We start from the raw sequence: 12,983 nt of genomic DNA on the forward strand, positions 1-12,983 counted from the left end.
CAGCCACTAGTTACAGGCACTTAAGTGGGGTAACGTTTTTATCAGGACATGTGGGGAAACATTGGGTGGTAGGAATTTTGTGGATCCCAGCATATTCATGTAGTTTGTGTGACAGAAATGCAAGAAAAAATTGAGTTTTTATTCAACATTTCAGCTTTGCAGGGTATTCTGGGTAAGAAAAGTTTGGGGAATCCACACAAGTCACACCTCTGTGGACTCCCCCGGATGTCTAGTTTTCAGAAATGTCTGGGTTTGGTAGGTTTCCCTATATGGCCACCGAACCCAGGACCAAAAACGCAGGTTGTTTTGTGATAGATAATTTTGATGTCTCCACAATACGATTTGAGTGGTGGAATTTGGGGCTGAACTAAATTGGGGAGCTCCCAAGAGAGCACACTCTCTGTGCTTGCCGCCGCATGCACCTGCTTTCTGGGTTGGGCTAACCCGCTATTGTTCCACTGCACAGACTGTGCTTGCGAATGTACAGCAGGACTGTCCTTATCACCTCCCTCATAATCACTGGAAGAGGAGTTATTGAATGGGGCTCCTCCGACTGAAAGATCACTCTGAGTCTGCACCATTGTCTTATTCCTCAGATGCTGTCTCAGTATCTGCTGTCGCAGTCTCTGATCCTACATCAGAGCTGTCCTCTATAACCCGGGTTAGGGCTTGAGCAGCAGTCATCAAACAAGATGCCATCTCTGCTACTGGCTAAACTGTCGCTCTAAAACACTAGCCTACGTAGACAGTAACAAAATTGCCGGTGGCTGTGTGTGTGATACCTGCAGCAGTAGAGGTCACCTTATCTTTGCATCGTCCCTCAATCAGAATGTTCTCTCAAGACACTCAAAAAAACAAATAAAACACACTATTACTTCACCGTGTCACATACCAATCGTCACAGTCTTTAGCGCTTCTAGCGCCCAGTCCAACAATCATTATTGGTTCTCCCACTCCCATTACCTCCTCCGGTTCCCTCACTGCCACCCAGCAAAAGTGCATTTCATCTCTCCATAGCCCCCCTCGCACATACATTTCATTTGTATTATAGCGCAGGTAATGGCTGGCTTTACTAATCCACTCAGCTATTCACATATAATACGGTTTAAATCCTTGCAGTAGGCATATAAACCTTCTGCGCTACTTTATGGCATCAAAACTGCCACTAGACAAAAGTCAGATCCTTTTCTAGCAGAAATATAATCACAAGAGTTACTTGACTTTTTTATTGCTGTCTAAAAGCTACAGTTGAAACGCATCAGTTGAAGTAGGTGCATTGCTTGGAAGACGCAAGCTGCAACTGCAAGAGAACTGGTGGCATATATATATATGTGTGTGTGGGTGTGTGTGTGTGTGTGTGTGTGTGTGGAGATCACTTTTATATGTGGGTGTGGTTTTCCTGGGGGCGGATTGCAGCCCCCAGGCAAACCACGCATGCGTTGACAAAAGTGATCGCTATATATACACACAAACATATATCTATATCTGTAGACATATCTATATATAGATAGATATATCTACATAGATATCTCTATATATTCTCTCTCTCTCTTTCTATATATATATATATATATTTTTTTTTTTAACAGCTGTGTGGTTTCCTTGGGGGCCATAGTGGCCCCCGGGGAAACCATACTGCTGTTAAAAGAAATGATTGCGCCCCCCCACTCACAAGTGACCCCCTGTCAATTTCATTTTGTTTAATTTATTTTCTTCATTTTTTTGAACCTCTGGAGGGGGCTCCTCTGGCTGGGGGGGAGGAGGGGGCTGGGTGGGATGATCTCCCCTTTCAAATGAGGCCTTCCCGAACGTCAGGAAGGCCCGTTTGGGCCTGTTTTCCCCGCTGGCCGCTTCCTGCTCCATTGGGGAAAACAAATAGTGATGTCACATAGGGGTTTGGAGACACAGATGGTCTTCCGTGTCTCCTGGGTTTTTTTTAAATTAAAAAAGAATCCTCCTGTGCAATGCATCAGAGGATTTTTTAACCCCCTCCCTGGTGTTGGCCACTGGTCGTGACCCGCACCAAGGAGGTAGTGCGGGCGTCGGCCAGTAGCCGACGCCCGCACTGAAGAGTGTTGTTGTCGTATAAGCAGGGCAGTCCAGAATAGTTTGAAAAATAGAGGGATCCATTGCCTGTCATTGACACATGGAGATAATATACCCTCTAAAAGAGATACACTTTCAGTGATGGTCAGTTTTTCATTTTGTATAAAGAGAGTGTGATGTTAGTTGACGGTACTTCTTTACCTCAAGTTGAAGATGTCCCAGATAGGTAACAGGATAAAGGATATCATTATGCGTCAAACAGGGTGCACCAGGGGGCGTACGTGGCAGTGAAAATGTAGAGGAAAGTGGATTGGTGGGAGTAGGAAGTGAGAGAAAACATTATTTTGTGAAATAATCAACATTTTTAAACCTTTCCAAACAGACAGGGGGGGGAGAGTGTGTGCATTTTGTCTGCATGTTTAAAAATTCCTGGTGAACTCACACAGACACCTTGCCATACCCAAATGAGAGCACCTGTACCTAACTTTTTATCAGAAAATACATTTATTAAAGCTACGCCCTTGTCGAAAGTGCATACCTGCACACTAACCATGGTAATATTCAAAGGCTAATCTTTCATTTATACCAAGCATAGGTATATATTAACTTATACAGTTATGTTCTCTATTTACCTTACTTTATCCTGGAGATGCCCATGCCACATTGAGGAGACCTTGAATCAGTGGTTGGGAATATCTGCTTATAAAGTACATGACCTTAATTCCATTCTAGCGTTTTAGAAACTATAGAAAGTTAGATGCACACAGCGGGGAAAATGAGCAGTGAAAATATTCTTTGCTTGATTGTCTTACAACCTTTTTAACATTTTATTTAGCAGATAATGCACATATTTTCCCAAGAGTTGTATCAGAACCTGAAAGCTGCCTACTTTTTGGCAATAAGCTCTGAAGCAGTAATTCATCTGTTTCTTTATTTTATAATCTTAGGATTCATGAAGAAATTATATACAGATTGTTTGATATTGTGTCTCCAAGATTCATCTTATTGTATTACGACACAGTGTGTTGCGATAACTACTCCTGCTGAAAGACGTGGATGAACACAGGTTAAGAGGCCAGAATCTCAGCCAGGTCAAGAATGGAACACAGTCTAGTTGTAGGAAATGACCTCCCCAATCAGTAGGACATCTTACATCAAAAGCAGTTTATTTACCCACAGATAACTGGGACATTTTATCATCCAGACACAACACAGTGCCTTAATAGCTGTACTTACCCTTTGATGAATGTTCTTATTTGTAAAATGCTAACACTTTGTCTTTACTTGCAACGACATCTGTAGTCATTGCAGATTAAAATGCCATGATCACCGTTTCTACTGAGATGCCATTATAGGATTTATTTTGCAGACAGGAAAGTTCTCTAGTGCGGCTAGCAGTATTGAAATATGTTCTACAGCAACATCTCCAAACATTAGAGAAGAAAAAATGAATGAAGGACATGAAAATATGAAGAATGTTCTTTTACCTGCTACTGAAACTTCAAAACGACGCAGCAGGGGAAACAGAAGTAAGTTTATTTTTTATTTATCCGTTTAGTTATTGAACAGATTTGGACGGTGCACTTGTGCTGTGTCGAATTACTGTGCTTTGCATAAGAACGCCCACGCCCATTCATGTAAATAACATCTGATAGAGACTTTTAGTTGCAGATTCCTTATCTTGAATCTCCCCCAGATGTCAGATTGGATCCGGAGATTTTTCTTCGAGCAGTACCCTTGCGCGTTGTTAGGTGGTATCGGTTGAATTTGTGGGCGTAGTTGGCGTTGTGGTCACCGTGATGATATCGGGAGTCGTATATAGACGCCGGCTCAGCGCTGTGACGTCAGTTCTTTTCTTCCCGTGCCAATTCGGGGAGAGCTACCCTATGTCAATTTTTGACCGACTTCAACACTTTTGTTGAGTTTTTGAGTAAAGTTTTTGATGCGTAGAGGATGTCCCCAAAGACTAGTTTCAAGCCTTACGAGATATGTCACCGAATGATGTCGGTGACGGATCTGCATCAGGTCTGTTTGTGTTGAGTGAACCATGACCATGACCCGAAGTCTTGCTCTGAGTGCCGGGCCATGCACCCGAAGGACTTGAGGGAGCGCTCCCTCAAGCTTATGGCGGCCCGGCCCTCGACTCTGCATCGTTCCCGGTCTCGCTCAAGAGGAAGGTCTTGAGACCGCTTGCAGAATCACCACCACTCGTTGTCCTCCACGTCGGGTCACATAGGTAAGAAGAAGTTGAAGAAGGCTAGGCATCCTTCAACTTCACCCTGTCGCTTGGCTGATGGGACAAAGGAGGAGTGTCGATGTTCTAGGCATCCGTCCTGGGAGCCTACTTCTGATTCTGCTTCGCACCTCCCTGACTTTCCAGGAGCCGGAGCGATCCCTGCCCAATTGAAAGAGCTTGAAGGCGGCAGGGTTTTTGGCGTTGACGGCTCATGGGCAGGAGAACCGGTTAGACTGATCAATGTGTATGCGCCTTCTGATGTAGGTGAGAGACGGGAGCTGTTCCAGCGCCTCAGACCACAGCTGGTCACCTCCAGAACAATCATGATGGGTGGGGATTTCAACTGTATACTAGAAAGTGGTGGTCGATGTGGGACCAGAGCTCGGGAAGGATGGATGGATGGATGATGCCGCGAAACTCCTGGCGGAGATGGTGGGTGAGGTCTCCCTGACAGACGTCATTGGATCCATGGGGAGAATTCTATGAGGCCACACGTCTGATTTTTGGGCAGTCTGACCCCTCTCTGGTGCCTTGGGGCCCTGGCGGTTTTGCTAGGGGCCCTTCAGGTTCCGCAACGGCGGCTCCGGCCCTGGCAACTGGGTCCCTTCTGGATCCGCTATCGGTTGTGCCCACAACCGATGTCGACCCAATCCTAATCCCCGACGACTCAAAGTGGCGTCGGCCGACACCGCCCTCTTTGTCGATGGGGTCTCTTCACCCTACGCTGCATTCAGACCCTTATTCGTGTGGGTATGAATACAGGGAAGTATTGGAGGGGTCCCTGGACCCTTATAAATACCAGGGCAACCCAAATATGGACTGGGCACAGGAATTGGGCGAGGCCAGTGGTCTGGATACTTCTCCAGACCCTGGCATGCTTTCTTCTCCTGCTGTGGATACAGCGGATGGAGCCACTTATTCTATGGTGGACAGTAGGGCGTCTGAGGTCCTTGGACTCGAGCTGTCTACTGTTGAAGTGAGGTCTAATCTCCTGGCGGAGGTGCTTCAACCAGGGGTTTCCACATCTGTGCTTCTCCTTCCTTTCACTGAAGGCCTCACTGATGACTTTTTGGGTACTTGGTCCAGACACAGCACAGGGATACCTGTGAACAGGACGATTGCTCACCGCCATCCGCCTGCCCCGAATAACTTTAAATTCCTGTCCCAGCCCCACACACCTGAGAGCCTTGTTATTCAGGCATCCTCATCATCCGTTGCATTCCCTTCTGCACCTCCGGATCGGGAATCAAAGAGACTGGACCACATTGGGAAGAATATATTTTCTTCCTCTAGTCTGGCGTTGCAGTCAGTGAACACCGCATGCCTTTTGGGCCGTTATACTCACACCTTGTGGGATATGGTCATGCACGTCTTGTCACAGATACCGGAGGAGGCCCGGACTATCATCTACCAAACAGTTGCTGATGGGAGAGATGCAATAAAGTTCATTATTCGATGTGGGATGTACACGACCAACTCTCTGGGTAGATCGGTTGCATCGGCGGTAGCCTTGAGGCACCAGGACTGGTTGAGGACATCTTGTTTTTCAGGGGATATCCAACAGACCCTTATGGACATGCTCTTTGTTGGCATCCGTCTCTTTGGAGACAAGGCGAACTCGGCGCTTGAGAGGTTCAAGGACTCCTGGGCTACGGCTCGGTCTTTTGTCCTTTCGACTGCCCCTCGTCCCCAACAGTCTGCCTTTCGCCCCTTTTGTGGCCACGTAAGGGGCTCCCTGTCATGTCCCTTTCCCAGCCACCATGCCACCCATGCTGTTCAGCGAATATGTGGCCGGAGACGCAGAATCCCCTGGGCTCGTGGGACAGGGAACCAGAGGTCTGCCCAGTCCATCCCTGCCCATGCTGCAGCCTCCAAGCCTTCCTAGTCCGTCCCCACATGCCAGACCAGTTGGCGTCAGATTTCACAACCACCTGCCCCACTGGGAATCCATCACTATGGATAGGTGGGTTTTGCAGATCGTCCGAAGGGGCTACTCCCTCCCCTTCGAGACTGCCCACCCGGCCATGCCTCCATCCAACGGCCAATTACCTGAGCATCATCTGGCACTTCTCCGCGAGGAAGTTGCGGCTCTCTTGGCCAAGGGAACCATAGAGAGGGTCTCTGCACCAGAAGTAGGTTGTGGTTGTTATTCCCACTGTTTTCTGATGCCCAAAAAGGACAAGGGCTTATTTCCTATCCTAGACCTTCAGGCCCTCAATCTCTTCCTCAAAATGGAGAAGTTCAGAAATTTCAGATCTCGGAGGGGACTGCGAAAGACCTGCAGTGGTGGCTTTCAATTCAGGATTGAGTCCCTCTCTCTTCCCCAACCAGATCTGTCAGTACTGACAGACGCGTCACTCCTAGGATGGGGCGGCAACATGGGAGCGGTGGAGATCAGAGGGCTCTCGTCTTCAGCGGAGTCTGAACTCCACTTCAATCTTTTGAAGCTCCAGGCGATCAGGCTTGCATTGAAAGCATTTCTTCCCTCTCTCAAAGAGAAAGTGGTGCAGGTGTTCACGGACAACGCTACCACCATGTGATACTGCAACAAACAGGGTGGAATAGGGTCCTGGCCCCTTTGTCAGAAGGCATTGCGCCTCTGGACATGGCTGGCACATCAAGGCATTTCCCTGGTGGTTCAACATCTGGCAGACTTTCTGAACTTCAGAGCAGACAAACTCAGCCGTAGATGATTAACTGATCACGAATGGCGTCTCCATCCAGAGGTGGCACAAGGTCTCTTTCAGCAGTGGGGAGAGCCTTGGTTAGATCTGTTTGCCTCTGTAGAGAACTCGCAATGTCAGCTGTTTTTCACTTTGGAGTTTCCAAGGCGGCACTCGCAAGGCAACGCTTTTCCTCTTGAGTGGAACTCTGGCTTCCTCTTCACCTTTCTGCCTATACCACTTCTGCCCAGAGTTCTGAAGAAGATCAAGAACGACCGGGCCCAGTATTCTTGGTGGCTCCGGACTGGGCACGGAAAGTATGGTATCCAGAACTACTAAGCACGGCCACTGATCCTCCACTCAGGCTACCCTTTCATGTGGATCTTCTGTTGCAGCAGCAGGGGACGGTTCTCCACCTGAACCTGTCCAGTCTTCGCCTTCATGCGTGGAGATTGAGTGGCGACAGTTGACGGCATTTGCCCTTCCACCCGAAGTCTGTAATGTTATCTTGGCAGCCAGGCATCCCCCCACCAAAATGGTATACGCCTGTCGTTGGCATAAATTTGTGCCATGGTGTACCAACACGTCTGTTGATCCCCTCTCTGCTCCTCTGTCTGAGGTTCTTATGTTTATTCTTTCTTTGGTCCAGCAGGGCTTTGCTTTGGGCACCCTTAAAGGTTACTTATCGGCTATCTCAGCCTTTCTTAGATTGCCTCATCACCCTTCCCTTTTTTAAATCTCCTATTGTTGGTAGATTCCTTAAGGGTCTCACCCATTTGTTTACTCCCACTCCATGTATCATGCCTCGGTGGCATCTCAATCCTGTCCTTACTTAATTGATGTGTGCTTCTTTTGAGCCATTACACTATTGTCCCTTATGGCTCATTACTTTAAAAAGTGTTTTTCTTGTTGCCATCAACTCTGCTTGCAGAGTGAGTGAACTTCAGGCTCTTTCTTCAAAACCCCTATTTTTGTCTGTGCACCCTGACAAAGTGGTGTTACGCACTAGGGCCTCATTCCTTCCCAAAGTCGTTACACCTTTTCATGTAGGCCAGTTCATCACTTTGCCTACTTTGTACGCACCTCCACATCCTTCTCATGAAGAGGAGAGACTCCACTGCCTGGATCAAAAAAGAGCGTTGGCGTTCTACCTCAATTGTACTAAAGATTTCCAGGTGGACAATCAACCCTTTGTTGGATATGTGGGAACAAAGTAAGGGAAGGCAGTGCAAAAGTGTATCATCTCACGATGGGTACTACTTTGCATCAAAATGTGCTATGCTTTGGCAAAGAAGCAGTACGCTGAGGGCTTGCATGCTCATTCCACCAGAGCAACTGCTGCGAACACAGCGTTAGCACGTGGAGTTTCTGTCCTGGATATCTGCCAGGCAGCAACATGGGCGTCCCTGCATACATTTACTAAATATTACTGCCTGAACAGTCAGGTCCGCAGGGACAGCTACTTGGGTTGTTCGGTCCTCCAGGACTTTCTAGTATGATCTTGGTTTGCAGCCCACCACCAAGGATGGCATTGCTTGGGTGTTTATTCTAAGGAAAGGAATATGCAACTAGAAGTCTCTATCAGATGAACAAGTTACTTACCTTCGGTAACAATTTATCTGGTAGAGACATACAGTATTCTAGTTTCAGATGCCTTACCGACCCACCCATGCTCTGGCACACCAGGGTAAGTGTTCTTCATGGCTCCCCGCTTCTGGTGTGGAAAGTCGTGAAAAGAAACTAACGTCAGCGCACAGGGTTGGTGCCTCTATATGACCAGCGATGTCATAGCTGGCGACCAGCAATTCCCCATTCAGGGCCTTAGCTCTGACGCAGCATTTTCAGTGTTATTCATGGCTCTGTGCTTTGGCTTGGAAAGTTGTGAAAAGAAACTGACGTCATCGCGCTGAGGTGGCATTTGTATACGACTCCCGACATCATCATGGTAACAACGGTGCCTGCGGAGCCGACCAACGCCACCTAACGACGGGCAAGGGTACCGCTCAAAGAAAAATCTCCAGAGCCAGTGTGACGCCTGGGGGAAATTCTACAGTATGGAATCTGCAAATAGAGTATGTCTTTACCACATAAATCATTACCAAAGGTAAGTAACTTGTTCATTAATGCGAGCAGCTAAAAGGGAGAGAATTGGACGAAAAAGCAAACTGTCCATCAAAGGGCTGTGCCCTCTAGAAATAATGCAAATACATCTCGACTAAAAGCAAACATAGGCTCTGAAGGAGAACATTGCGGGTTGGGTCTTCGGCTGAATAGAGAGAGAGTTCCTAATATTGGTTGCTGCAACCATGAAGGACTATTTTAAGACTTGAGGAGTTTTGAATTTGATTGCTGTGATCGCAATTAATACATTTTTCAAGTTCTTTGCAGTACACGTTTTTATTGTGACAATTTGTCAGTTGCTGTACTTAGCTCCTGCTTCTAAGTTTATTTTGAGACAAATAGTAAATTCTGTTATTACAATACAGCGAGCTGATAGTTGAGCAAAAGGTGCAATAATACTTCTTTTAGCGCTTTACAATTGAAAGTTCACACAATAATTGTGCTGTATCACAAGGTTTTACCTGAGCAATAGGTTCCTAGCAAGTTAGATTAGTGATGGTTTTTGACCAACGCAGAGTTGAGTAGTAAGTTAGGGGCGTACCTTACCATTGCATTGTTTCCTTCACAACAGCAGGTTGTTATGTTTTTACAAGTCACCATGTGATCACAGCACATTAGATTATTAAGGGAAGCTTAGGTTTCTACCAACCTACTTGCTTGAGACAGAGAAACGGGCAGTCTGTGGTCAACGCATCTCCCACAACTTACCTGCACTTACTGTTTATTGGGCAACTATCAAATCCTGTAAGGCAGTGGTTCCCAACCTTTTGACTTCTTGGACCCCCACTTTATCAGTGCTGGAAACCAGGGACCCCCCACTGAATCATTATTGGGATCTGGAGACCCCCCTCAATGAGTCATTACTGACAGCTGGGGCCCTAATCTGTTATTATTCTTACTTTTTCTAAGCAGTCATGGACCTCCTAAAGAGGCTTCGCGGACCCCCAGAGGTCCCTAGACAACAGGTTGGGAACCACTGCTGTAAGGGGCAGTCTGGGATGTGTTTTAACTTTTGTGGGTTACAAAGGGTGCACACACAAGAAATACACACTATTACTTAAAAATACTTTATTAAAATGTTATAGTATTTTAGTGCGGAATATATGGAAAAATGTAAATGCATATATAAGCATTTCAGTGTGCAAAATGAAGGCAATACATGTACATATTTTAAGTGCTGGGAACATAACAGATGGTAGTCTTTGGTGGAATCTTTGATGGAGTCACTTCTCTCATCATAACTAATATCTACATTAGCTCCAAAACCTTGCCAAAAATAGATTACAAAATGTCACACTCTCATACATGCTCATCATTCATTAATTTCCAGTCTGTCATCCTGCCTGTAGACAAGTCAAATTCTACTCTCCGTTTTGTCAATGCTCTCACAAAAGCCACTTCGCAAGCTGGAAAGTGAAGCACAGATTCTTCGTCATAGATGCTGCTTCAGAGATGCCTAAAGTTCCTTTCTAGCTGAGAAACATTCACATGTGTTTATATTGTATTTTGCAGCCCTATTTTGGAGGAAATTACCCCAATCAATTTCATTGTGCTTTTGTAAATAATGATACAATTAATGAACATACATCATAGGAGTTAGAAATAAACTATCAAAGAATAACACTACATTGTTATACTGTAAATGCAAATGCAGATAAAAAAAAATAACGCAAAGCAGCCATACATGTTAAAATATTTTTGACCCATTAGGCAACAATAAACCATAGTTCCAGCATCACAACAGGGATGGGAGCTGATGAATCATAGGGTCCAAATAGAATAACATACTGATAAATTATTTTTATAAACCTAACCTCAGTAAATTGTACCTCTCTAACATACATAGTAATTTATCACTCATCTGTTTGATGCCAATTTTGTTATTACATTTTTAGGTTTGGGTCAATCCGAGTTTCGAGAATTACATGAGGCTAAAGCTGAAGTTACCACATCCTCTGATGATGTTTCAGATGAAATAATGGATCGTTTAGTAAAATCGGTAACCCAGAATCCCAATCCTAGGCCATCAGCTGTTAAGGAACGCAAGAGATCAAGAGCGAACAGAAAATCATGTAAGTACTTGCTAGTTACCCTTTTTTATGAAGTGGGTGCAACTAGGAGAATCTGTATTGGTGCCATCTCACTATTTTAGTGTCCTTGTTATGAGCAAAAACTAATCATTACGAGTTGACAAAACATGTTTCTAAGTGATTCGCCAAACTAGGCCGCGGTGTAGAAGGGTGTGGTTGAAAGAGCCATATCTGCAAAATCTATCAAATGCTTTAAGTAACCATAGAACATGCATGTTGTAGCAGGAGATGATGGCAACACTTCAGGCATCTGTACATTTTGGATGAGGGTGAGGAGAGGTTTGGTTTTGTAACAGCTGGTACAATATGCTACCTGGCACCTTGCCCACTATGTGATTGAGAAGGTTCCTGGTTTTTGTTTGATGTGGCCCTGATAAATAGACATTTGGACACCAATGATAATGCCAGAGTCAGACACCACTCCCGGCATTAGCACACCCGCATTTCACTTTTGGTGGAAAGTACTTTCAACTGTGGAGCCAAAAACTCTGAGTTATTGGAGAGGGGTGCATTGAGTGTAGGGTGCTTGTGTTAGATGACCTGGTTATTGCAAGTCATTGCTGTTCTGTGCTGTATGTTGCCTTCCTTAAGACCACTGTATAGACCTTTGTCAACTGCACAGTTGTAGTATGACTGAAATGTTCCCTCTGAAAAAGGGGACGATAAAAAGTCACAAGCAGGACTTAATTTGAGGAGTAGTCTTTTCCTAAGGTCTTTTCCGGTGTCTTTTTCTGCTGCATGTGGGGAAAAAAAGATTTGACTCACTCTGCCTGCTATTTGCTCACAGAGAGTGGAGAGTGAAGGCAGCCCCCCCCCCCCTGCCCCCCCCCCCACACACATGTATGAAGGAAAATGTTACTAGTATTTGCTGAATAGAAGTAACATAGCAACATTAAATAACACAGTGCCGCCACAGTACAGAGAATGACCTGCTGTTTCTCACGGAGATAATTATATCAAAAGTCCCATTGATTATTTTCACATAGATGGAGTCGGGCAGCAAGGTGGTTTAAGCATGGGAAGGCCTCAGCCTGCAGACGCTCTAATCCCTTTTATTCTTTCCTCCTGCTGTCCACCCAATCGAATCAGGTGTATGGCCTCACAAACAGTGTTTGCTCTTAACGCCCTCTTAAATAGTGAAGGATGGTCGTAGAGTGCAGTTGCTGTAGATATAGCGTGAGCCAAAAATTTCTCTGCTATACTATGCCACTATAAGCCAACTGTTTGGCCTAGCATTGGAGCCTATTGAGGCTAGTGCCACCGCCTACCCACAGATTAGGATATTCAAACTATGGATGTTGTACTCTGTGTGCACACACAGCTTAGCAGCAAGTGTGACAGCCTGGTATTGGTGTCTAAGCGGGCTGCATCCATCTCACTGGCTTGGCTAGCCGCACCAGCTGGATTCGCACCTGTGTGGAGATGCCAGGGCTGCCCATCAACACTGAACTGAGGTAGCCGAGTGAGAATGACACGGCAGTGCCTTGTTTCCTTGGTGGCTTAGGAAGACTGCCTCCAACTACTGGAGCCCCCGTATGTGTGCTAGATACTCATAGACTATCTTCCGAGCTGCTACACCATCAGGACTGAGAACACATGATATATATGACCTGATAAAGCAATTAACTTGGGGGGGGGCATGGGAATCTGCCCCTGAGTTTGAGTCATGCTTCTTCCAAAATTGCGGTGTGTACAAACTTATTAAGGGTCAGCCGGATGGGAGATAGCACGAGAGAGAATCAGTGGGTGTTTCTCCACAAGTAGGTATCATGACCAGGATTATTGCCTTGAACACTGGAATGAATTGTGTAATATTTATTATGGGTG

The 12,983-nt window shown here is 45.8% G+C and overlaps 1 protein-coding gene across 1 annotated transcript in view; it reads left to right on the forward strand.

Annotated features, from left to right (window-relative positions):
* Positions 1–12,983, forward strand: part of LOC138268219 (FH1/FH2 domain-containing protein 1-like) — a 1,001,023-nt gene that overhangs the window by 919,501 nt on the left and 68,539 nt on the right. Inside the window, exons 21-22 of the mRNA XM_069217669.1 lie at positions 3,416–3,575; positions 10,962–11,138. Coding sequence (XP_069073770.1) covers positions 3,416–3,575; positions 10,962–11,138 — 337 coding nt within the window. The remainder of the gene's footprint in view (positions 1–3,415; positions 3,576–10,961; positions 11,139–12,983) is intronic.

This window comes from Pleurodeles waltl, chromosome 12 (genome assembly GCF_031143425.1).
Source record: "Pleurodeles waltl isolate 20211129_DDA chromosome 12, aPleWal1.hap1.20221129, whole genome shotgun sequence".
In the NCBI taxonomy this organism is placed as follows: Eukaryota; Metazoa; Chordata; class Amphibia; order Caudata; family Salamandridae; genus Pleurodeles; species Pleurodeles waltl.